Genomic DNA, 27222 nt, shown 5'->3' with positions numbered 1-27222 from the left:
ATGTCAGATTAATAAGCAGCAACACTTCAACCACTGAAGAGTTAATCTTTGTTTTAAAAACTTAGAACACATCTGAAGTGAAAGATTATCAGCTTGAGATTTGACAGGGAAAGGTGAGTTAATGTTAGTATTCAGAGGAGATTTGGTATGCTTTATGTGAATCTCAAAGGTAGCATGCGAGCATAGCAAACCATTAGGAAGGAAAATGTTATCTTGTCCTTGATTTCAAAAGATTTAGCATTGAGTGAAATTTTGCTGAAATTATATAGGACCTTGGAGTAAGAGTCACACCTGGAAAGCTATGCACAGTTTTGGTCTCATTGAATGCCTCAACCAGAATGCAACCAAGGTTAATGAGAGAGATTCGAGCACAAGAGGATTGTGCTCTGAGGAGAGGTGGAGCATGATGGTTGAAAATTTTGTAGCGTTTAGAAGACCTTTTGGAAATGTGTAGGATACTTGGAGAGCCTGACCAGGTAAATCCCTGCACGAGTGTTTTAAGCTAATGATAATTTCTGAATGAGATGGTCAGCAAATTGCAGCTGAGATGAGAATTTATTTCAATTGAATGGTTGTGAATCTTTGGAATTCTGTATTTGTGGCTGCTCGATTGACCGTTTAGTAGATGGTAAATTATTGAACACTAAGGGAATCTAATGATATGGGAATAATGTGGTAGAGTGGAGATTGTTTAGAAATTAACTTGTGATTTTGTATGGTAAAGCAACCTGATGGACTTTAGGAATGTTGAATTGTTCTTCTGTTTATTAAACCTTGGATTGAGATTTGGTCTGGCATTTATGTGTCTGCTGTCAAATTTGGGGTCGTTGCAATGAAGAAAGCTGAGTATCTTTGTTGATTCTCGATGTATCTCCCCATCCTGTTCCAGTCAGGTACCTTCCTATTACTGTAGTTGGCAATGATGAACACCACAGGCTTGCAACTGAGTTTGGGACTTTTAATCTGTCTTAGATTAATAAAATGGGGAACAATGAGTGGAGAGACGAGATGAACACTGTTCCACTGCCTTGATGCACAGTACAGGGAAGAAACATTGCCTAAGGAATGGGGGAGCAGCAGGGGATTTTTTTTTTTTGTCAAGGGTTTTGACGCTGGCCATTAAGTATTTTCCACTTGAAGCATCCAGCATATCCCTGATGCAGTAGAATGTGGGTCTAGATTGAAGCTCCCTTCATTTAAGGCTAATACAGATCGTTGTATTAACCTTTGGAACAAGGAAACTATTTTCAAAGTAGAGCTTGTCAAAGAGGATTGGAGCAGCAGATTGTATGTATTCCTTGGTGGGTCCCTTTTAACAGCCACCTCTAGTCATACAATGTATCAGTATTCAAAGTTTGTGAGAAGATTTGTAGCTCGGGTGCTCGTTGTTGTGGTTCTGTTCGCCGAGCTGGGAATTTGTGTTGCAGACGTTTCGTCCCCTGTCTAGGTGACATCCTCAGTGCTTGGGAGCCTCCTGTGAAGCGCTTCTGTGATCTTTCCTCCAGCATTTGTAGTGGTTTGTCTCTGCCGCTTCTGGTTATCAGTTCCAGCTGTCCGTAGCAGTGGTCGGTATATTGGGTCCAGGTCGATGCGCTTATTGATTGAATCAGTGGATGAGTCAATAAGCACATCGACCTGGACCCAATATACCGACCACAGCAGCGGACAGCTGGAACTGACAACCGGAAGTGGCAGATACAAGCCACTACAAATGCCGGAGGAAAGATCACAGAAGCACTTCACAGGAGGCTCCCAAGCACTGAGGATGTCACCTAGACAGGGGACAAAACGTCTGCAACACAAATTCCCAGCTCGGCGAACAGAACCATAACAATGTATCAGTATCTCTGAAGAGTTGCAAATGCATGATGGAGTTTACAAACTGAGGTCTGGCTCTTGACTGTCGAACTAGTAATGGAGCTCCAGTGCCCCAAAGTGCTTTGTTTTGGTCTCCATCTACTCTGAGCACCGTGTGACTTTTTTTGTTGCATCTTTAATTGCAGAGGACCTGGAGGAGGAGATGGAAACAGAAACAAACCTGGATGGCCCACAGCAGTTGACAGAGAAACAGCAACACCAGCTCAAACATCGAGAGCTGTTCCTATCACGCCAGCTTGAGTCCTTACCAGCAACACACATACGGTCAGCATGAAGTATTCTTATGAATTATATGAACTTATCTATGAACTATAGTTTTTATGAACTATACTTGCTTTTGCCCTATCCTCTCTTTCAGTCATGTACAAGGAGGTAAGTCCCTCCTTTGGGAACAGTGTACCCAGGCAAGAAGCTGTTGGAAGCAGCATGAAGTCTAGTGGTGCTGTACTATAATTAATCCATTTATTCGGGTACTCTGCTGCCTTGTCACAAGATGCATTAACACGTTGTATCTTGGATGAATGATATCCGAAGCCACTCATCAGACCATTTAACTTGCACAGCCTTAAGGTTGCCCTTCCTTCATTTAGATCCAAACTTTGATTATATAGCCTAAAAGATAGCTTCACATGCACCACCATTTGGACATAAAGAGAACACAATGTAAACCCACCCAATATTTTGCTCCAATATAACTTTCATTCTCAGGTTTTCCAGAGCAGAAATTTGCCACTAGGAGTTTAAAGGTAGATTTTCAAATGTCTGAGAGTTGGTCTCTTATATCAATAGCCTTCCTATTAGAGTCATAGAATTATACAGCATGGAAACAAGCCCTTCAGTCCAACTCGTCCGCACCGACCAGATATCCTAAACAGATAAATTCATTTTGCCAGCACCCGAGGAGCAGGAAAATCGACGTTTCAGGCAGGAGCCCTTCATTAGGAACTCTATTTTCCTGTTCCTCGGAGGCTGCCTGACCTGCTGTGCTTTTCCAGCACCACTCTAATCTTGACTTTGATCTCCAGCATCTGCAATGCTCACTATCGCCTCATCAATGTCCTGTACAGCTGCAACATGTCCCAATTTCCATACTTAATGCAATGACCACAGAAGGCAAACATGCAAAATGCCATTTTCACCACCCTGTTTACCTGCAACTCCACTTTCAAGGAACTTTGCATTTGCACCCCAAGACTCTTTGTTTGGCAACACTATGTATTAACACATTGAATGCTACAAACTATGTATAAACTGATTGCACAGATTTTTTTATTATTAGTTACTATTTGCATGTGGCTGGACCAAGTTATTCACCTATAAAGTTTCACATTTGTTTTTATTGTAGTATCCATTACTTCTAACTGTTGAATTAGCCATCTAAAAACAGATTTTTGAGCTGCATAAATTGCATGGTTCCAGTTTATGACTGGACCAGAAGAGTATAAGGTTTCCTTAGAAACCGTTTCTTTTCCTTGTGTATTTTAGGAATGACTGGCTTGTTGTGATGTAACTGTCCTAATTTAACTTGCATCTGGAGAAGGGAGGGGATGGGTGTAGGGATGGGGGGTGTGCACTCAACTTGAAGTTGGTGGGCAGGATGGAAGGAAAGATGTTTTCCAGTGTGTGGGTCAGTGACAAGATTATGACCCTGTTGTTAAATTATGGTAATGACAGGAGGAAATGAAATGCTTTAAGACCAGTTGTAGCTTTGAATCCGTCCCTCTCATTCATATTCAATTATTCAACATAAGCGGGATTGAACCAACTCAATTCCTCAGTGTCTGCTTCGGTCCATTTAGTCAGAGGATACATTTACCAACTAAGCCGGTGAAAGGAGTGCATACGCCAGGTGGCTTGGGAGAAAGGGATGAGTTGAAGAGTAGAAAGAGAAAGAAAATTGCTGGTCTCTGGCCTCTAACAAGACGATGATAATCCAATTTGTTTCCTCCTTTCAATGCCTTTGGCCTGTTAAACAGAATAGTTGAATGTATTAAGATTTCCCTTTACATACAAAGACATCTGCTTTGAGTGGCATTGAAGTAGAAGATCAACCATGATCTATGATTGTGGAGTGGGCTTTGCTGACTGGCCCAATCTTGCTCCTGTGATGGAGACTGGTGTGGTTGCTTCCGTTGATGCTGCCATCGGTTTGAAAAGAGCTGGGAGGCAGGAAAGAGAATGCAGTTACATTTGGTAGACCTCATTGTTTTTAAATGTTACTATGATTCTCTAACGATCAAAGCAAGGTTAAGTCATGTACATTTTCTCCAATAATGGAGAAAAGCAAATTGTTCCAAATCTGTATAAACAACGTGCTCATCCTTCATCTCCAATAGCAAAGTACAGGTATGAGGCTAATAAAGATAATGAAAAGTGCAAAGTCTGTTAAAAAGGATTCAGTGACCTATTTTGTTGGAAGCCTTCTATTGTGGGTTATGGAACATACTGAAATGCTGAGTTAGGTTGTGGTTTGTTTGGTCTATGTGGAAGTCGAAGATTTGGGGGCCCACAGACACACGTGGAGTTCCAGTCACAGTCCGAGCAACCATTGACTTGGTGGAGCAAGCTTGAGGGGTGAAATAACCTGCTGTTGCTCCTGTTTCTTATTTACTTGCATGAATTTAAAGAGGTAGTTACCACACAGCTGAAGAATGTAAAGATATGGGACAAAGACAACAATCTTTTAATTCTGTTTTGTGGGTCTGGTGACTAGGTTAATCTGACTAATAATGCATGGTTTGGACAGGAGGAGTATTATAGGGAAAAATCACAGAAATGGATGGAAACTGATTTTGGGGCAGCAGTGATAATGAAGAGGCATTTGCAAATGAGGAACAACAGCATGAATATCTCACTTGTGGGTACCATATACCTCAGATGCTTGGGTGCTTTGTGATGAAAGTCCTGAGGAACAAAATGCAGTCAATAATGAGCTTGGCAGTGGCATGAATTAGTGACACAATGAAACAAAGGAAGCAGAAGTCTAATAGAAACGGATAACCTCGGATCGTGAAGTTTTGATGGCTGCTATAAATTTGAGGATAAACTACGAGGAGACCAGAAAAATGCAAGTAATTTGACTTTGAGTTACTCTGAGATACACAGCAAAGCTGGTTGGCAGGTAAGTTGATTTGTGTGGGAAAAGTCTTTGTGGATGAGATTTGAAGCTGAAGTGACACTAGTTAAGAGGAGTTTTAAATAACAGTTGGATAATTCAAATACTTGAGTGGGCTGTCCCACAGGGAAAAAGAATATTCAAATATTTTTAGCTTTTTTGGCCACATAACGATGGATGTTGATCAACTGTTCAAAAAGCTGCATTTCTGCAAAGTGATACTAATTAGAGCTGCATAACCAATATGGATTCCGAAGGAAAGCCGTGGGTCCTGTTGAAAACAGCCTGTGTGTCTGGCTTTATTTTTAGTGAGACCTGTTTTGCTGAAACAAGTTGCTTTCAGATAAAAGCAGATCTCGCCATGCTTTATTGGTATCTTTAGGAAAAACCTTCAGGAATCTATGATTTCTGATGAGGCAGAGCTGCATATTTGGAAAGATGTGCTTAGGATTTGAGTAGAACTTAAAAGTTGGAACCTGGCTTGTGGGCTTTTAAACCTATCAGTTTAGATTCTAACCTGAACAGATGTGAAGTACGTTTAAAATCAACAGTGCTATTGACAGATATTATTCCAATCATTGTTAATTGTCCCAAGTATTCACCGAAAGGTGAGGAACTTCAATTATACATATACAGGTTTCTCTGTATACAAAAGATAACAAGAGAAATTGTCAAGTTTGATTGGTCAGTTGGACCCATTGTGCACTTACAATGGGCCAGATGCTGCTTTAGATCTGTTGAAGTTAAATACTGTGATGAATACCCTGAAATCTAGAACATTTTATGGGCAAGTAAAATGTTAAGGTTTAAACCTGATAAATGCACTGTTAATTTTCCATCCGTAAGTGAGCTAAAGAGCATGGAACTCACTACAATGCTTCATATTTTATTGTTTCTGTTGATAACCCAGTATAGCTGGTTTCATAATATTTCTTTCAGTGAAAATGGAAAATGTCCTTTTTTTTGGAAAGCTAAAAAGAAACAATGTTTAAATGTTTGGACTGCCGGTATAGACTTTGAGATAGTGGTATTGGAATTTTTTTCTTTGTCAACTGCAATCCTGCATTTCTTTCATCAAAATCACCCCAACCCCTCAATCCTACAAATGACTATGCAAACCTTTTCAGCTGTCTGTCCTTTGTTGATATACTGCATACCTTCTCTTGGACCTCTGCATTTACGTAGGGATCACAATCATTAACTGAGATCAGTGTTGTTCATGCCAGTTATTAATCTAAATAAGTGTTCTGAAGTTTGTAGATGGGACAGCAAAGTGGTGTGTTTGGGAAACTGCTCCACTTATCCCTTTGTCCAGTTTAGTTACATCCGTGACTGTTTTTAGTTATTTTGCAGTAAGTTTTAAACATGTCTGAAGTTTTTAAAACCAATTATACAGCTCTGCACATAGCCAAATTGAACAAGATTAGTTCAATATAAGCTCTGTTACATAGAACTGTACAGCACAAGATCAAGCTCTTTGGCCCACAATGTTGAGCCAAACATGACGCCAAATTAAACTTATCTCTTCTGCCTGCTCTTTGTCCAAAGCCCATCATTCCTTGCATGTTCATGTGCTAAACATCCATTAAAACGCCCCGATCTCCATCACCATTCCTAGCAGCGCGTTCCAGACACCTACCACTCTGTGTAAAAAATAAACTTGCCCCTCAGATTTGCTTTGAACTTTCCCCTGTCATCTTAAGTGCATGCCCGCTAGTATTAGACATTTCAACTCTGGGGACAAGATTCTAACCGTCACTCTTTGCTTTGTCTGAAGTCAACCTGCAACTTCATTTGGGCTGCATTTTGATCTTCAGACACAAATATACACACAGGAATAACCTGAAGAGCTGCAGTTTATTATCATGGACTCAGTAATTTGCACATGCACTCAGATTCTTTGTAAACAAAGATTCCAACTACTTGAGTCTGAGAGAAGTCAGCCTCTAGATGAGTAATGATTTCCTTGTATCTGTTGGTTTATACTATAGTTTTTCATTTGCCGTCACGCCCTGCCCCTCTCCCTGCTCCTCGCGCCCCGGCCCTCGTCCCCCCCGCCTGCCCGCCGCCCCCTCAGCCCCACTCTCACTTTCAGAGATCTGCAAAACCCTGCTAGTCTGCAAGTGCAGCTCTGCTTACTGTGAAAGCTTTAGACATGGAGTATTATGTGGACAAGTACAGTTTTGATAATGGAACAGCCAAACTACCTCTTTGCACAGAATTATTGGATTGTTACTAAAGTAATAGAATCTGTTTTGCAATTTCTTCTAAGTGTACAATTAGTGCCGTTACCCACTTATCAAGGCTGCATTATCCAGCATCCATCCTACTTGACCAAAAGACTGTTTGTTTGTTTTTTTTTATTTGTACGTATTGAACAATTTAATATTGGCATCATTCAGGCATCTAAGTCACAATATAGATGAGACTGTGTTTTAATGCCTCCCTGTGTTGGGAGGGAGACTTATAAAAGATATGCACATTTTTTTTTGATTTCCCTGATTAATCAGCATTTTTTCCCAGGTTTCCAAAATGTGCGTGTTGGGCCCACTCACAGCTGCATCTTTTGCTGGTGCCTCAGCATTCCAGTAAATATAAACCCTGTCCAGTAAGAGGTACTGGACAAAAGGAACCGCATGAATTAGTTGATCACTCTGCTGACATTGCTGCAGCAGCAGAGCTCTGTTACTAATTTGGACTGAGTTTGTTTAGTACCCTGCTTGGGCAAATTCTGTTTTAAGTGGAAAGTTGAGGGGACTGCTCTACTGAATTCTTACAGCCAGCCAATTCCCAGACATGAATTCTCTTGAAGTTTGACTTCAATTAAAGACTATATCTAAAGTATTGGATGGACACCAGCAATTGGAATGAAGCATGAGTATCCATGTATATGTAGTATTCAGAGGAGGGTTCTGAGCCTTATGCGTGTTCTTTCTGCTGGTTTCAATTTGAATGTTTGCCTGCAGTAGGTTAAACTTGCTATAGGCCCCAGAGTTCCAGGGTTAATTTGTATAATAGGCTTTATGTCTCACTGCATTTTGATATAACAAGCTCTCTCTTTGTGTCCTCACAGAGGTAAATGCAGTGTGACTCTGCTGAATGAAACTGAAGCGGTCTTTTCGTATCTGGAGAAAGAGGTACGATTTCTTCTTTTTGACATTTTTCATGAGAGGAAGTTCAATAAACTGCACAGGGAGCAATGACATGCATTCTCCAATGTTCCCTGAGCTTTGTGTCAATGTGCATTAAAGTGTGTCTGAAAAACTATGCATGCAACATGGGCTGCAAGTTTGCATAAGGGTGGGTAAACTGGATGAGTGAATGCATTTATCAGTCAGCAATATATGCCTATACCAGATATCATTTTAACAATCAGCAAACTTAAGGTGTGATATTATGTAATGGAAAGTTAACAACCAAGTGTGCGAAAGGAGGAGACAAAAAATAGAAATGGTTGGAAAAGCTCTGCAGGTCTGACAGCATTCGTGGAGAGAATCAGAGCTAACATTTTGGGTTAAGTAACCCTTACTCAGAACCGGGTGGTGAGAAAGGAATGTGTTACAGCCAAGAAATGTGACCACCTACAGGATGTACATAAGCTGATGCTACTGCACTATGATTTCAGGTCAGCATGCAGATAGGACTGGTTACAACTTAACCCTGAATTGCTGCAACCTTCTGCTATTCCCTTGTGCGGAGGGTGATATTCATGGTGAAAGAATTTCTCATGCTAAGAATAAAAACAAATTGCTGGAGGAACTGGGGTCTTGCAGCATCTATGGAGACAAAGCAGAGTTAACGCTTCAAGTCCAGTGACCCCCTTCAGAACTGATATTAACTAGGAAAACGTGATATATATGCTGAAGGTTGGGTGAGTGGATTGGGGAAAGGTAAAAGGAGTGAGCAGATAGGTGGAGATGGAACCCAGAGAGAGAGCATGACATTTAGGAATGCAAAGGGATGGATGGTGAAAAAAGTTGAAAATGGAGACCATAGGTCTCATGTCCAAATATGTGCAGGGTAGGTGGTTAGGCCATGTTAAATTGCCCATAGTGTCCAGGGGTGTGCAGGCAAGGTGGATTAACCATGGGGAATGCAGGGATAGCATTAGGAGTAGGATGCTATTCGGAGGTTTGGTGTGGATTGGTGGGCCAAATGGCTAGCTTTAGCACTATAGGGATTCTATTATTCTATGATAAGTAGGTGAAAATGGGTTGGCTGTGCTGTAAGCAGCTGAAGTTATGATAGGACCTGGATAGGTAAAGGACATGCATGGGAGCTGTTCATGCTCTAAAGTGGAGTTCTGAAGGCTGCAGAACCATCAAGGGGAAAATGAGATGCTGTTCTTCAAGCTGGCACTGAGCCTCTTTTGGAGAACTACAGCAGGCTTGAGAGACATCTCCCAAGAACTTTAGTGTGCCGACTACAGACATCCCTGTCTACCTATGTCAGCCTCTTGCACTGTCTAATGTGAGTCTGAGCATATTATGGCATCATGCTACTGAATGCACTTGCCTTCTTGATAGGGTTTAGTTTCCGATATTAGACCGGTTGCCTTTTGGGGAAAGGTTTGACGAGCTAAGCTTGCATCCAATCCAGTTCAGAAACAACTTTATTGAGATGTGAATGTTGTTGACAGGATGAATATGGAGAGATAATTCCTTTAGCAGGAGAATCTAGAGTTGCCGTTCAAAAATAAGGGGTTATTCATTTAAGACCGAGATTAGCTGAAATTTCCCCTTGCTCAAGATTATTTAAATGCTTAGAGCTCTCTTCCTCAAAAGGTAATGGAAGCAGAATCTTTGAATCCGACAACAGAGTTGGCTACGTTCTTGTTAAGCAAGGGGGTAAAAGGTTAGTCAGGAAGCAGGCATGTAGAATTGAGGTTACAATCCAGTCAGCTATGGTGAGCTATTATTAAATGGTGGAGTGGACTCAAAGGGCCAAATACCTTAGCAAGTTCTGAGAAGATTTGCAGTTTAGGTTAAGGTCCTGGATGTAAGTTTGCTCACTGAGCTAGAAGATTTGTTTTCTGACATTCTGTCACCATACTAGGTAACATCATCGGTAAAGCGCTGGTGTCATGTCCCACTTTTGATTTGTTTAGGGTTCCTTGAGTCGGTGATGCCATTTCCGGTGTTGATGTCATTTCCTGTTCTTTTTCTCAGGATGGTAAATGGGGTCCAAGTCGATGTTTGTTGATCAGAGTTCCACTTAGGAATTCTCGTGCATGTCTCTGTTTGGCTTGTCGTGGGATGGATATGTTGTCCCAATCGAAGTGGTGTCCTTCCTCATGTGTATGGAAGGATACTAGAGATAGTGGGTCATGTCTTTTTGTGGCTAGTTGATATAACCACCCTCTGGGGGGGAAAAGAACAGGACATGACATCACCAACACAGGAAATGACCTCAACACAGGAAATGACCTCAACACAGGAAATGATATCACCAATCCAAGGAAACCTAAATACATACACAAAATGAGACATAACATCAGCGCTTCACTGGAGGCTCACTGATGATGTTACCTAGTATGGTAACAAAATGTCTGAAAGCGAACCTTCCAACTCAGTGAGCAAACTTACATCCATGGCCTTCTCCTGCTCCTGATTGTTAAATTCTAGAAAGAGTTTGAAATTTCTTATGCCGGGCAGAGAGGTGAAGTAGTCAACATTGTAAAGATGTTCACACATGCTTGCATATTTATTGAATCTCCTGGTGGGTATGTGTGCAAACCTTCTAGTTACATTTCCTTGTCTCAGTTTCTTCTGATGATAGAAAATAGAAACTGAGATAATAGAAACTGAGACTCACTGCATCAGAAATGTTGTCTCGAGAGAGAGCCAAAACTCACTTTAAAAAAAAAGTCAAATTTTGAAGAAACGATAGCGAGATGGTTTAATGAAGATATTTCCACTTTAAACAGCCTATAAAGAGTCTGTAAAAAGAGGATTTGATTGAGATTGTGTATGAATTTCACACTCTGTTTAGAGTTGACTTGGGAATTCCTTTTAAAGTGGAAAGGAAGTGTCCAGGGGCCCTGGAATCCCTCACGCGGATGAGAAACATTTATTATGTTGAGCTGGCTCCCTGAAATGACCCTTTTTTGTTTTTCTCCTTCCTTTCAGGATTCCTTTTTTTATTGTCTAGTTTATGATCCACAGCAAAAGACTCTTCTAGCAGATAAAGGCGAGATCCGTGTAGGTCCCAGGTACCAGGCAGACATTCCGGATTTACTAAAAGAAGGTGGGTGACATTTGCAATCAGCCATTCTTTGGGTTTAGTCTAGGAATTGAATATTCAGAGGTGTTAAGATTTTACTCTTGCCTCACTTAAAGTATGTGGGTTGGGAGAAAGGTGAAGGAAGTGTCAGCAATCCAGCACAATTGATGCATGTGGGTCACCTAGTTGAATCTCTCTCCCTCCCACCATTTTATTTGTGAGGGTAAGGAAGGCAAAAGAGGAAGCGGGATTTTCTAGACTTTTAGGTTAGAACTTGATGTTAGAGTTTGGCCATCTTTTATCTCCTTTTACTTTTAAACATTTCGACCAAGTAGCCACGTTAGGAACGCAAGAGCAGGATTGGTCATTCAACCCACCAAGACTGCTCTTCTGTTCATTAGATCACGGCTCATGTGTATGTCAATTCTATTTCCCTACCTTTAACTCCAAAATCCATCATGACTCTTCCCTAACAGAATTTGGTCAGTCTGTTGGTCACGTTGACACACTGCTTCCCCACTATCAATCTATTCCTTTAAAATGGAGGAAAACAAAAAGCCACAATAAAAAAGGGACTTGGGAGTACTTGTGTATGATACACAGAAAGCTAGCACACAGGTGCAGCAGGTCATCAGGAAGGCTCATGGAATGTTGGCCCTTATTTCAAGGGGGTTGGACAGAGTTGGGAAGTCTTACTGCAACTACATAAGGCGCTGGTGAGACTACATCTGGAGTACTGAGGGCAACTTTAGTCCCCTTAATTCAGGAATGATGTTTCATTGGAGATTATTCAGAGAAAGTTCATTAGGATGATCCCTCGTATAGAGGGATTGTCTTATGAGTAAAGATTGAGCAGATTAGGAGTCTATTCACTGGAGTTTAGTAGAATGAAGGATGATCTCCTTTAAACATAGGATTCTTAAAGAGCTTCACAGGAGAAGATGTTTTCACTTATTGGAGAATCTAGGACCAGAGGGCATAGTCTCAGAATAAGGGGACTCCATTTCAAGACTGAGATGAGGAGGAATTTCTTCTGAGGGTTGAGAACCTTTAGAACTCCTTGCCTTAAAGAGCTGTGGAGCTAGAGTCTTTGTGTATGTTTAAGACTGAGATGGATTCTTGATCAGTCGGGGAATCAGTTACAGGGAATGGGTAGGAAGGTGGATGTGAGGTGTGTTGGATCAGCCATGATTCTGTTGAATAGCAGAAAAGACACAAAGAGCTGAATAGCCTATTCGTCTTCCTATTTCTTTATGGTCTTGGACCTTTTCTTTCCTTTTATGCCCGATTGCACAGCTTTCATCCACATAAACTGAAAACTGTCAAATTTTCTTTAAAAGTCCTCCACCTCCACTTTCTTCCTGCAAATTCTTCTCAAGTTTCAACTCTTGAGATCAAGTTTTGGTCACCTCTTCCAGTCTTTCATTCCTTGGCTTGGAATTCTTCTATGTTTGGCTGACCCGTGTAAGGTGTCTGTTTATTAAAAACTCTACTGAAGTACTTAAGTCCTGGAAGCCTGCAAGTGCTGTCTTACATATAAGGTCTTTATCTGAGGCCTTATCTGTCCCCTCAGATAAATGTAAAAGATCTTGTACTACTGTTTTGAGCAGGGGAATTATTCCTGCTGTCTCAGTCAGTATTAATCCCTCAACCAACAAACAACAGGAATCTTAATGACCATATCATCTATGATTTTATCTCATTGCTGTTAGTGGAAGCTTGCTGTGTGCAAATGACTACATTTCCAACAATAGCAATTATACTCCAAAAGTACTTGATTGGTTAGAAAGTGCTTTAGGGCATCCTGAGTTTGTCAAAGGTGCTGTAAAAAGGCACGGCTGACTTTTTTTTAAAAATGATTTCTTTTTTGGGAAACCAACAGAAAAAAATGGAATGCAGGTTGATCAGATCAGAACTACAGCAAATAGTATTGTGGGTGTGAGGGTGTTTAACGAGTAATTGCTGAAGCCAACTGTGCAGTATGTAGCACTGAAGGAATGTTGGATTGTATAGGCAGAGGGTTAAATCCCAGGAAGCAAACAAGGTATTGAAATAGCCCTACTTGGGTCACAGTGCAGTTGGGCATTAGAGACACTACAGAAAATGGCAACCAAAATGAGTTATCTGCTCTAAAGAGAAGATATTTAGTTGTTGAGCATTCTCGAGGAGGTGGATCAACAGAATAACTGGTGAAGTGATTGAGGATTGCCATAAATTGTTCCAGTCCTGTTGCCAGATGCGCTGTTTTGGCTGGCCCACTCTTAAATGCATAAGAAATCAGAACAAGCAATTGTATTTGGTTCTTTGTGCCTGTAAAAACCTTAACCCTTTTTTTCATATCCCTAGATTTCAGTAGTGTCCAAAATTCTTTAATGTCTGTCACAAATATATTCAACAACCAAGTCTCCACAGCTGTCTGGAGCAGAGAGTTCTTTGAGCCAAGTAATTTCTATTTATCTTGTAGTTGCCAAATTCCCTTCGGGGAATGTGATCCCTCATTTTAGATTCCCTGTCAAGGGAAACTCTCCCAATATATGTGTTGTTGAGCATTTTCGAAATATTATGCTCAATGAGCTGATATCAAATACTTGAAAACTTCAGATGATACAGGCTATTGTACTCTTATCATTCTTCATAAGATAATCCTGTCATCCCAGAAATCAATCCAGTCAACCTTGGATGCGCTTCCTGTGAAATAGATACATTTCCACTTGGACCAGAAAACCAAAATTATACATAATACTGCACGTGTGATTTTGCCAAAGCACACACTAATTGCGTTGGCTTTCCTTGCAACATGCAGATTAGGTCTCAGTACATTGTTCACTGGGCATCTAGTCCCCACTGAACATAACATTCTCCTGTCTGCCTCTTAAAGACCATTTAATTGATTTCTCTTTATACGTTATCACAATTGTTTGTAATTGTTTTTATTGTTAGTTATAAGACAGCACAGACCCTTTGGCCCACCTCATCTGTGCAGTTCAGACATCCCAATCTGACCTAATTGCATTTGCCAGCATTTGGTCCATATCCTTATAAACCCTTCCTATTCACGTACCCATTTAAATGTTGTAATTGTACCAGGCTCCTCCAGTTCTTCTCTCGCTCACTACCCTCTGCGTGAAAATGTTACCCTTCAGCTCCTTTTAAATCTTATCTGTCTCCCCTTAAACCTTTGCCCTCTAGTTTTGAATACTTCCACCCTAAGAGAAAGACCTTGGCTAGTCACCTCTATCCTTGCCCCTCATGATTTTATAGACCTGTATAAGGTCACCCCTTAGTCTCCATTCCAGGGGGAAGGTCCCAGCCTCTTCAGTCTGTTTTAACTTTTATCCTTGTTGTCTCAATTTTACCACTTTGCTTAGTGAGTTCAGTCCCAACTGTGTACTTTCCATTGTGTCTGCACAGGCCCATCCACTCCTATACTTTGCTCTCTCCTTGTCTTTGATGTTTTTTTTCCCTGTTTTATTTACTCAGATGAAGAGGATGAAAGAGATCAGTTAAAACTTGAAGTAAAAATCTGGGATCCGGACAACCCCCTGACCGACAGGCAGATAGACCAATTCTTGGTCCTTGCACGGTAAGCTGTTTCCGCAGTTTTATAGGCTTGAGACCTGTTTGTTCTGATTGTCATGCTGCTCTTTTATAATACGAGCAGGGCTTTGAACCATCAGTCCTTGGATGTTGATGTCTGCGTACAGAGCTCTTTGTGCGCATGGAGGTCACTGCCCTTTCTGTACCATTTGGGTGTAGTGGAGAAGTATTGCTCAGTCAACATGCGAACTTTTAAAAAGTTCTATCTGTTATTGCAAAGACAGTGCTCATCCTCCTAGCTACAGTCAGGGAATTGTGCTGGACATTTTTGGCAGCTTGGGCAAGGGCATTATTTTTCAAAACTTCTGAACAGTGATTTGACAATATGCACAGCTTCTGGTTCGTCTGTTGGGAACTTTGCACAGGCACCAACCTTGTCTACTTGTATCGCTTCTGTGTAAAAGCCCTGAACTGTGTTTGTGGTTGTCAGCAAATTATCTCTCCCTCAGTCTCCCTGCCGAAAAGAGAAATGTTCCTGGAGTGCTATTTGTGCAGAGCACAATTTCTTTGTTTGTTTAGGATTCATAGAATTGCTACTCGTGATCAGTCAAATGCTGATTCATATGGAACTGCACTATCCCTTTAAGAGAATATGTCAGATGACACTTCTCAGTTGGGTTTGTTTGTAACAATTTATTCCTATCTCTCCTAGATCTGTAGGTACATTTGCTCGGGCCTTAGATTGCAGTAGTTCCATACGACAGCCAAGTCTACACATGAGTGCTGCAGCTGCCTCTAGAGATATCACACTGGTAAGGAAGAGGCAGTTTTTACGATCCTTCAATACTTTGCAATTGTAACATTAATTCCTGAAGTGATCTCATGTACTAAAAACTGGATCAATGTGGAGACTACTTGTTAGGCAATGAATATTTCTACCATGCTTCTAATCATAATCCTAGTTTAATTCCTGCATGTATTAACAAACTCAGTCCTGGTAGAAATGACCGTTACACCGTCCTTGCACTGCACCCTCCATTGTGTTGTGTGGCATTATCATTGTGTTAAATGGGATAGTCTTGAAATGGCAACACAAAATTGTGTATCCATTAAGGTGCTGCGGGCCATCAACAGCAGCAAAATTGTAATCTGTTATGTCAAGGTCTGGCATCTCCATCACTTTACTGTCACCATCAAGGCTGGGCCATTGGCCCCGATGCAATGAAGAATATAGGGTGTTATGTCAGGGATGCACCACCAAACATACCTAAAAATGAGGTCTTGATTTGGAGATGCTGGTGGAGATGACTGGGGTATGCAAAGTTAAAAATCACAATACACAAAACAACTAGTTGGACTATAACCTGGTGTGGTGTGATTTTTAAAAATGAGTCTGTATGGTGAAGCTGCAGGAGAGGATAACTTCCATTCCAGATAGTGGAAGCAGCATGCCACAGACAGCTAAGCAATTCCACAAGAAACTGATCATGTTTAAGTTGTGCGGTCCTGTCACATTAATTCGTGAAGAGCAGTGGGCATTTAGCTCACTAGACGAGGAAGTTCCACAAATATTACCACCAACAATGATGTAAGAGCCCAACACAACAGTGCAAAAGACATGAAGGAAGCATTTATAGTCATATATGTGGTGAGTGGATGATCTAGGTTAGCCTCTTGGGTCTCAATAGCACAGATGTCAATTTAATTCCATTCAATCCACAAGATACCAAGAATTGGCTGAAGACACTGTCCATAGCAAATATCCTGACAACACCCCAGTAGTAGTACTGAAGACTTGAGCCCAGAACTAGCTGCTACTTTAGTCAGAAAATTGCTCTAATATGACCTCCTCCAAAAAATGCAGGATAAATCCAGCCTGATCAATTATTTGCTTATCAGTCCACTGTCCATCATCAGCAAAGTGATGCAAGCTGTATTTGACAGATCTATCAGGCAGTGCTTGTAGCAATAATGTGCCTGCTGATGCTCTCCTTGGGATTTGCCACGGCCACTCAGCTGCTGATCTCATTACACACTCAGACTAAACTAAGGCAAAACAACAGAGCTTGAGATGAGAATGACTGCCTTTGGCATCAAGGCAGCATTTGACAGTGTGGTGTCCAAGAACCTGAGCAATGGGAATCAGGAAAATCCTTAGACATGTTTTTTAAAAAAAGCAAAAAAAAATGTGGGCTATGATTGTCAAAGGTCATTTATCCATATCTAGGAATTCACTGCAGAGTTTCTCAAGCAAGTGTCCCAGACCCACCTGTCTTCAGCTGCTTCAACAGCTACCTTCCCTGTATATTAAAGTCAGAAGTAGGATGCTTCCTGATGGTTGTACAATATTCAGTACCCTTTGTGATGGTTCAGGTATTGAATGCATCTATGTCTATAAGCAGCACTCAGGCTTGGGCGGGTTCAAATGACAAATAACACTTCAACCTCACAAATACCAGACAATCTCCAACAACATAATCTAACTATATTGACATTCGAAGGTATCACTGTTGCTGAATCCCCATCAGAGTCCTGGAAGTTACCATTGACCAGAAATTAAACTGGACTAGTCATATAAGTATGAGAGCAGGTCAGAGACTAGGAATCCTGCACCAAGTAAGACACCTCGTGACACCCCAGAGCAAGTCCTCCTCCAACAAGGCACAGGTCATGGTGTGATGGAATACTTCCCACTAGCCTGGATGAGTGCAAGTCCAACACATGACTCTTAACACTCCATGAACTCGACCAGAACAAGCAACCCATTTGGCCAGCACCAACTTATATATTTACTCTGTCCACAACTGGCATGGTAGCAGAACACTTTATATTCTGAGCTTTGCAGACTGACTGCATGTTGCTTGCTGTGCTCAGGGGGTCATTGTAACTTTTTGTGCTGCTTGTCCTGCTGAGGGGATATTGTAACTGAGTAGGTGCACATTTGTTGTCTTGTGTGGATGGAAGTATTGACTCTCATTCTGTCTGCTTGCAGTTTCACTCAATGGACACATTACATAAAAACAACTACGATGTGTCGAAGGCAATCTCAGCGTTGGTGCCGCAGGGAGGGCCCGTACTCTGTCGGGATGAGATGGAGGAATGGTCGGCCTCTGAAGCCAATCTGTTTGAGGAGGCCCTAGAAAAATATGGCAAGGACTTTAGTGACATTCGACAAGACTTTGTGAGTATAGCCTGAAATTATTAACAATGAATATCCAAGGAGAAGACCTTTTAAGTCTGAGTTCTGTAACTATCTTATTGCTTGAGGTTAACTAAATCCTTAAATCTATTTTGAATGAGACATCTCTTGCTTTAAGTGTTGATATGTCGGCTCTGAATTCCTGGGTGATGCACGGAGCTGGTTTAACCACTGACTTTGCACTTCCGTTGGAAAATATTGGGCAAGTCTTTATTTTACCAGTGTGTGGCACTGTTTGTGGGTACAGCGTCAAATAAACCATATTCTATCTAACCAAGAGCCCTTAAAGCTGATGGAGAAGTGTAGGTACACTGAGGGAGACATGTAAATTCTGAAAGGAAAACGAGATGCGAATAGTGTAGTGTGCTGGGGCTAAATGCTGTATAGTAAAATTGGATATGGGGGGCAAACAAAGTTTTGCATATGGTCCAAAGCACCATTTTGGAATTTATATTTCTGTTCTGCACCCTTCACCATTATAGATATAATATGAAGTTGAATTCTTGCAGCTCCACACTATGCCCCAATTTGGTGTGACTAAAGTGCACGTTGATGTCCTGTAGAGACAGAGCATCACTAACATGCATAATGTGAGGTTGCTTAATCAGGAAAACCTTTCCAGCCAACACAGCTTCGTTGGTATTCTCATTTCCACACTAACTGTGGACTTTGGGGCTATGGTAATCAGAAGTTATCGTTCAAATGGTACTTCAGTACCTGTGGCATAATCTATGACTGTAATATCAGAGACACCACCATTTGAATGAAGTCAAGACCTCCTCTTCCAGTTCAGGTATATATAAACATGGCAGGGATTTTGGTGATCTGTCTAGTGAGTGAATAATGTTGGAAACATTGAATTTTATTGTTATTCAAGATTCAGAAATGCTTTTTCTTTGTTGCAGCTTCCGTGGAAATCATTAACCAGTATAATTGAATACTATTACATGTGGAAAACAACTGACAGATATGTACAGCAGGTAAATGATTCTGTGCCTTTATGGTACTGAACATTGTCTATAAAGCAGCTATCTTCACTGCCTGGCGTGATCCAGTTGACTGGCTTCTTCGTTGTTGTCACGGCTTATTTGGCTCATTGTTACCAAATCCCACCCTCAAGCCATAATGTTGTATGATGTGATTCTGATGCATTGGTCTTCCTAATATGATGTAATGGAGAAGAATGAACAGGTAATGTACTTAGATAAGGGACTGCATAGCGTTGAGGTACAGAGGAATCAGGGTGTCCTTGTATGTGAATCACAAAAAGACAGTGTGTAAATACATGAAATCATTAGGATTGTGAGTGGGATGTTCTTTTGTACCAGGAGGTGGATGATCTAAGTAGGGAAATCTGGCTTAGTTGTGTCTAGGATATTTACCAGGCTGGTGGGACTGACATTTATGGAGAGATTGACTAGGTTAGGATTGTTTTTGCTGGAGTTCAGACAAGTGAGGGGGAACTCCTAGAGACTTACCAAATTCTAACAGGACCAGACAGAGTAGATGCAGGGAGGATATTCCTGTTCGTGTGTGCATCCAGAACCAGGGATCACAGTCTGAGGATTTGGAGTGGACCATTTAGAAAGGAAATGAGACATTTCTTCACCCAAAGAGTTGTGAGCCTGTGGAATTCATTACCACAGGAAGTAGATGATACCAAAACATTGAATGTATTCAAGGGACAGCTAATTAAAACACCTTGGGGCGAATGGGACCAAAGGTTCTGTGGTGAAAGCAGGAATAGGCTATTGAGTTGGATGATCAGCCATGATCATGATGAACGGCAGAGCAGACTCAAAGGGCCTGATGGCCGCCTCCTGCTCCTATCTTCTACGTTTCTGTATTTGTGAAACAACACCCAAGAAATTGCATATTATTTTGCATATCCTCTTTGTTTGAAGGTTATCTGTCAGGAGCAGTTGAGAGAGTGGGTGTATTAAAGGTAAGGCTGGGCAGGCTGAGTCTAAACTCCAGGGTGTGTGGAATTCTGTTCCTTTTTGAAAGCAGTGGAGACTGGGTCACCAAATATACTCATGCCTGAGTAAGACAGACTTTTGATCAACTTGGGAGTTAGGCGTTAATGGGAGCGCAGGCAGGAAAGTGGCAGTAAGGCCGCAATCGGGTCTTTTATTGAACAACAGAGCACGCTCGACAGTCTCTGAATGGCTGACTCCAATTTCTTATAATCTTTGGATAACTCCTACTCATTAGATCCCATTAGCCTTATAGGCCTGTAGATTTGTTCCCTTTCGAATATTTATCAAAGTCTCCTTTTGAAAGTCGCCATTTAATCTGTATCTAACACCTCTTCAAGCAGCTCCTTGCAGGTCATTATCTGGATAAAGAAGTTCCTCCTGGTTATTTTGCCAGTTTTCATAAATCTGTCTCTTTTGGTCACTGACCCTCATCTCCTCTATTGCCATTTTGAGCATTTCCATTCATATATCTGCAATGGGAGCAATTCCAGTTTCTTGGAGGTCTCGATATTATTTCATCAACCAGTATTGTTAAAACTAGTACTGACCTGTGTAACACCATCGTCCGCTTACAAAGGTTTGACGGCTTTCTGCAGCTGGAATTGTACTATCACCATTTTCAAGCAATGCTGTGCTAGTGATGGGACTGCTGTTCCTTTTAGGTTGGTGTGGTGGTGTTGGCACTTCATGCTGTGTACTTTGTGATTTACTGTTACTTCCCAACTGTACTCACCTGTGAGCAAAACCATTGTCATTGCTGTTGCCCCAAATGAACATCTTAAGTCATTCGTCACAACCTGTGATATGGGACTGTATATCAGGGAGGGGGTTTTGAGTTTAGAAATGGCGAAGAAGGTTTTGAGGTTCAGGGTGTGTATCTTTGCTCAGGTGGAGTAGGGAGTGGGTCTTTGGAGCTCAGGAGGTATTAGGCTGTGGGTTTTGGGATTCAAGAGGGATTGGGAATGGACTTTGGGCTCAGTCTGATCGTTGAATATTCCTGTGTGTCAAACAAGATATGGGAAAAAGATCGCAATGCAAGGATAGTCAGATTTTTCTACTTCTTCTGCATTGGGCAGCCCCAAGATCCCCCCGTCCCACTTCTGGTCCCACTTTTTGGTTGTTCCTACCTTCACAGGAAGCTTTTTTTTTTGCTTCCCTCTGTTCCTCCTCATAGGGATGCAGAGGCAGTCTAAGCTGCTGTTCTGTGATGGTGAGTGAATTACTACAGGAGAGACTTACTACTGCTTTCATAATTAAAAATCTGCACCGCAGCAGCATAGTATGCAGACCAAAGAGAAAACAGCTGTCCCAACTCTACCTGTGCAAGTCGTTTTGACTCTGTCAGGTACCTCATATCCTTCTCAGGTACCTATCAAGGTGAAGCTCAGCAGGGGTTGCAGCAATATATATGTATGTGGTGGTGCTTTGGTACAGATGTCCTGTGGATATAGAATCCAGCGATTTAAATCTTCATGGATCCCAAGCGCTATTGTCCAAGGCTGTGAGCAGCGGCATTTTGAAGAATAATCTGCCCTCCAAATGTATCTGAGTTTTTAATGCATGGGGAGGTCATGATGTCGTGGTAATGTCACTGGACAAAAAATCAGAATCCCAGATTAACAGTTTGGAGTCATGGGTTCACATCCCCACCATGGCAGATGGTGAAATTTGAATCCAATGAAATCTGGAATTAAAAGCTCTTCTCATGATGGCCACTTAACCATTGCCCATTGTTGTAACAATCCACCCAACTGGGTCACCCGTGTCCTTTCTGGAAGGAAATCTGCCATCAGTACCTGACTTGACCTGTGTTGTGACTCTTAACTGCCTCTGAAATGGACACTCTGCTCAAGGCAATGAGAGAAGAGAACCAGATACTGATTTGTCAGCTATGCCCATATCTCTCAAAAGGAGAAAGGAAATAAAGTATCAGTAAGGAAGGGATAGTAGAGTGTGCTGGCTAACCAATACCATTCTGTTTTCACAGAAACGTTTGAAAGCAGCTGAAGCAGAGAGTCGACTAAAACAGGTCTACATCCCCAACTAGTAAGTACTCCCACATATTTTGTCATCTTAGTGGAAAAAGAATGAGGTGTCATTGTCAAGAGCTGTAATGAAATGTAACAGTTGCCACTAATCCTAGTCTGAAATCCTTAAAAATTCACTCACACCCACGAGACAGATAATTCTATGTTCGGTTTAACACAAGTTATTTAATAACATTTTGCAAGTTCTCTAAGTGGAGGGCGTGTCAAATAACCTATGGTCCAGTTTTTACTTGCTGGTGACATCCTTGCTTTCTCAACAGTTGAGTTGGAGTCCATAGTGTTTTTGAGACACTGATCCATTTTAAATATTATTGCATGTTGTAATGCGAGTAGATGCTTACCTGCAAAATCTTTCTACTGACTCTAAATTTTCTTTCTTTGTTTCTTCTGAATCTTGCATCTTGGAATACAGTTTCATGGGTTCCTTAGCCATGTAATCTTTCTATATGTGTGAACAGTAATGATTGTCAGAAGGGTGGTTTGTTGTGGGGAGCCTGTTTGAACCAGTTGTTTTGTCTGCTCTCCATCTCGTACCCGTTCTTTCGGGACTGGTATTTTTTTGATCAGTATATTTGTGATTTTTGGCAGCTCAGCCGTTAAGAGCATTGTTTTTCTGTTTGCAACTGTAGAGACTGAAAGTAAGATCCACATCACCAGTTTGCAGCAGTGAGATTTATTTTGTGCAAGATGTGGTGTCATGCTAATCAGACGCCATCACCCTGTCTGTAGCTTTCAATTTTCGTCACTTTTATTTTCTTTAGCAACAAACCAAACCCTAACCAGATCAATGTGAATAACGCAGTCAGCAAACCAGGGATGGTGAATGGAGCTGGGTTCCCAGGACAGAATGGAGGAGCTGGCAGGGCTTGTGAGAGCTGCTACAGTAAGTAGACCATACTGCTGTTCCCTATGTGCTCGTTGCTGATGGTATAAATGCCATTTTGTAATGTGTCTAAGAGCAGAAAATGCACACGCATTTAGGAATTTGCTTGGCCAGTGAACAGGATTGGAGGCCCTTGGGCTCTGGTAAACTGTCTGGTTCAATCCCACATCCAAGCTATTAACAGACAGTGCAGGATTATTTTCGGCAAGACATCAGGTACCAGTTCCTGGTAGAATAGCTAGTTGACACCTGATTGAACTCAGACATTGCTAATTGCACTTCTGGGCACTTCTTCTAACCTCCTGCCACTGATTTTTTGTGTAGTATTTCCCTTGCTATGAAGATTTGGGGTACCAGCATGCTAATGCAAGTTACAGGAACCCCTTGGGGCTGGGAGTTCTTTTCAATTTAGTGTAGTGAATCAGGAAGAGACCTCTCACCTCTGATGCATTGATTTTCAATTGAACTCAGAATGCCTCAAACAAAAACAGAAATTGCTGGAGAAACTCAGTAGGTCTGACAGCATTTTCAGGTGACTAAGGAAATTTCAGCATGTCCACAAAGACACTTTGCAGTTTTTATAGATCACTCTTGAAAGCATCCTATCCAGATGCATCACAGCTTGAAATGGCAACTGCTCTTGCCAAGACTGTAATAAACTGGAGAGTCGTGAACACAACCCAGTCGATCATGCAAACCAACCTTCCATCCACTGACCCCATCTATACTTTCTGTTGCCTTGTAAAACGACCAACATAATCAAAGATCTCTCCCATTCTCTTCTGTCGGACAAAAGGTATAAAAGTTTAAGTACACATATGAACAGATTCAAGAACAGCTTCCTCCTATCAGACTTTTGAATAGAACTCTCAAATGTTATGTTGATCTCTTTCTCTGCACCTTCTCTGTAGCTGTAACACTATTCTACACTCTGTTCTGCTACTTGATGCATTTTGTAAAGTACAATCTGCCCGTACAGCATGCAAAATAACACTTTTCACTGTATCTCAGTACATGTGACAATAATAAATCAAATCAAAATCTGTGGAGAGAAAGCTGTTTTAGCATTTCAAGTCCAGTGACCCACCTTCAGCACTGAGAGTCATAGAGATGTACAGTATGGAAACAGACCTTTTGGTCTAATGTGTCTATGATGACCAGATATCCTAAATTAATCTAGTCCCATTTTCCAGAATTTGGCCCATATCCCTGTTAAACCCTTCCTATTGATATACCTAGGCAAAGGCGGTGCAATATGCTGAAGACAGGGTGAGCTGGCTAAAAGGTACCAGGCAGAGATAGAGCTCAGAGGGAGAACAACAGTTAAGGAGACCAAGAGATGAATGATATTATGCTAAGGAGAAAGAAAAGGTGATAATGGGGAGGAGATATGGGTAAACATGGATTGGATATGCTGAAAGCAGCCCATGTAATGATAAGGCCTCTTATGTGGTGGGAGGGTAAAGGGACATAAAAGATGTTCAGATTGTAAAATTACTGAAACAGAAGCTGAAATTTCTGGAGAATTTAACATGTCTGGCGGCATCTGTATTTGTTTCAGACCTCCAGCATCTGTAGTCCATTGTTTTATCTAAAATGATTAAACTTGATATTGAGTCCTGGTGGCTGCAGGGTCCCCAAGTGGAAAATGCAGTGGTGTTCTTCCAGCTTAGCTGAGCCTCAGTGGAGCATTGCAGCAGGCCTGAGAATGGAATTGCTAGCCAGGATGCATGGTGGTGTGTTGAAGTGTCAAGCACCTGGAAGCTGAGGATCATTTTTCCAGACAGAACATAAGTGTTCTGCAAAATGGTTGCCTGTTCTGATTGCATCTCCCTATGTGGAGGAGACCACATTGTGACTAAATGCCTCCTCTGTCTTCTGATTGTAAGGGATGCTATGTTTGGTTGCTACTTAGACTACTTCTGAGTGGTTATAGGCTAAAGTTGCTACCAACAAACATGGAGGCAACATACTGCCTGATTGGGGCTGGAGCATTCATTTCATGGGGGATTCTTGGTTGAGGCTGAATGGAACGAGTTTCTACAGCAGTCTTGAAGTGCTTTACTTCATACTCAACCCTCATTGTAGTTTCTGTGGGATTGTTAAATGAGCCAGCAGAGAGAAACATTTTCTGTGGCCAACCCATGCTGTACCTGCCCAGAGAGAGTTTTACCTGTACTTTACTCAACCTTGTTGCCTGAAGTGGTAAGTGGTCCATCCATCTGCCTCTGGTATCTTTTAGGTTCTGCTGCAGCCTTATCTAGCATCCTGAGCAATTACTTTATCTGTGCCCCTTGCTCCCGCACCTTGCTCCAGTGAGGCTCAACTAAGCTGGAAGAACATCACTGCATTTTCCACTTAGGAACCCTGCAACCACCAGGACTCAATATCAAGACTTTCTTAATAAGATGACCACAGATGCAAATAATGCTGAAGTGAGAGACCTGTTTCTGGCACTTTTTGACCTGCACTCGGATAAATGCAAGAATACCAAATTGCAAACCATCAGACAGTTTATAGCACAGCAGAAAAGGGACTGATTGCTTGGCAAGTTGACTCTGATTGGCTGAAGTGTTGCCATGGAGAAAGCAGTAGGGAAGTATGTACCCCCCCCAAGTATTTTCAATGATACAAGACACTAGAACGTATTCCTTTTGTTTGCAGATAGCAGATTCCAGTTTATTAATGCATGTCACTTCTAGTAAGTGTGAATGAGAAAGGTTACAAGCTCAATTAGTTATCTTAAATTGGTTGTTTGTGTATGTTAGTATAAGGATTAGGCAGAGTGCAGACCATACTCTGACAACCCATGCTTGTTAAACCCAAAATAAAACATCTGTTAATTGTACGCTGAAGCTGCTCCTTTAACAAGGTTATGAAGTCCTTGGTTGTTTTTTCCCCAGAGGTCATAAATGACACAGACTCTGAAAAGTCTGGAGGTTTGAAGGGTTTTAGCACCAAGTTGATAATAGCTAACAGAGACTGCCTCAGGCATAAGGCTTTCAAGTTTTTCTTTAAAAAAGACTTGTACTGTGAAAGAGGTGTGGCCAGTTCTCCCAGTTCAGCTTCTCTCTGGTTTATTTTCAGCATTTGTGTGTAACAATGACTGCTGGACCCACAGGAGTAGGTCCAGGCTGGTACTCTTTCTTTGACTTCTGACCTGTAAGAACTTGTGTTTTATTTTACATTTTATCGCAAGGGGTGTTCATGGGGATTATGGCAAGTATTTGGAACAGCATCATTAAGGTGGGATGATCTGTTGGATTTTCGGATAGGATGAGTTATTCGGTATTCTGTTTTCTGTTGTTTATGTTTCATGTAGTATTCTTGTAAATAAATTCTGTTTTGTTTAAAACTAAGTGGTTTGACCAGCCTATTCTCTCCAACCTCTCTTGGCAGCATGGTAGCTTAGTAGTTAACGCTGCTGCCTCACAGCGCCAGGGACCTGGGTTCGATTCCAGTCTTGGGTGACTGTGTGTGGACTTTGCACATTCTCCCTGTGTCTGTGTGGGTTTTCTCTGGGTGTTCCAGTTTCCTCCCACAATCCAAAGGTGTGCTGTTTAGGTGTATTGACCATGTTAAATTGCCCATAGTGTTCAGGGATATATGAATGATGTGCATTAGTTAGGGGTAAATATAGGATGGGAGTGGGTCTCAATGGGTTACTCTTGGGAAGGTCAGTGTGTACTTGTTGGCTGAAGGGTCTGTGTTCACACTGAAGGGATTCTATTCTGTTCTATGGAATATCCATTTTACATCTGCTTGAAACAACGAGCAAAGTTAGGGTCTGGGCTACCTCCTTGAAATGTTTTGAGGGGATCTGGTCTGGTCCATAACAATTGCGATTCTGCAACTGGACAGCAAATATTGCTCAATCAGTCATTCAGCACTCACTCCCTCTTGGTATAAATTGTTGAGATTGTTTGTTTGAAATTTGGCATTCTTGCATTTGTACTGAAGTGAGCAAGAAAGAAGTCCTCAGCAACTTGTTTCTCTTTTCAACTCCATTCTGGTGCTGTACTACCAAATGACTGTGTTTAATCCAACTAATATTCAAGATATTTCTAGGGGGATGTTATTGCTATCTTGCCCTTAATGCATGCTTGCCAGTATTTGTATCATTCACATATTGATGGCTTGCCTTAAACGATTCTTGTATGCGACCAGAGCATTTTGACGATGCAAACTTTGAAAGTTCAAGTTTTTCATTTCTGTTTATCAGGCAACCATTCCAAAACTACACTGACTCCCCTCCTAAAGTGGAACTCTGGCCTTCTAAACCAGTCACTTTGGGCACGTGTAATGGCAATTGCTAGCACTTGCTGAGTTGTATTTAAACATCAGTGTAAGTGCCCAGAGTC

At 41.5% G+C, this 27222-nt stretch overlaps 1 protein-coding gene across 4 annotated transcripts in view; it reads left to right on the top strand.

The window, feature by feature from the left end:
* The window catches only part of LOC122542881 (metastasis-associated protein MTA1-like), a 118509-nt gene that overhangs the window by 65795 nt on the left and 25492 nt on the right, over positions 1 to 27222 (top strand). For all 4 annotated transcript variants that reach the window (XM_087984041.1, XM_087984043.1, XM_087984040.1 and 1 more), the window contains exons 5-13: positions 2004 to 2142; positions 8067 to 8130; positions 11122 to 11239; positions 14696 to 14798; positions 15465 to 15564; positions 17745 to 17933; positions 18857 to 18931; positions 21918 to 21976; positions 22740 to 22861. In XM_087984041.1, coding sequence (XP_087840167.1) covers positions 2004 to 2142; positions 8067 to 8130; positions 11122 to 11239; positions 14696 to 14798; positions 15465 to 15564; positions 17745 to 17933; positions 18857 to 18931; positions 21918 to 21976; positions 22740 to 22861 — 969 coding nt within the window. The remainder of the gene's footprint in view (positions 1 to 2003; positions 2143 to 8066; positions 8131 to 11121; positions 11240 to 14695; positions 14799 to 15464; positions 15565 to 17744; positions 17934 to 18856; positions 18932 to 21917; positions 21977 to 22739; positions 22862 to 27222) is intronic.

Source organism: Chiloscyllium plagiosum, unplaced genomic scaffold, assembly GCF_037043375.1.
Source record: "Chiloscyllium plagiosum isolate Xiang-an unplaced genomic scaffold, Cpla_swu_hap1 HiC_scaffold_47, whole genome shotgun sequence".
NCBI lineage: Eukaryota > Metazoa > Chordata > Chondrichthyes > Orectolobiformes > Hemiscylliidae > Chiloscyllium > Chiloscyllium plagiosum.
Note: the sequence above shows the minus strand (reverse complement) of the source record. Positions and strands in the feature narration are given on the sequence as shown.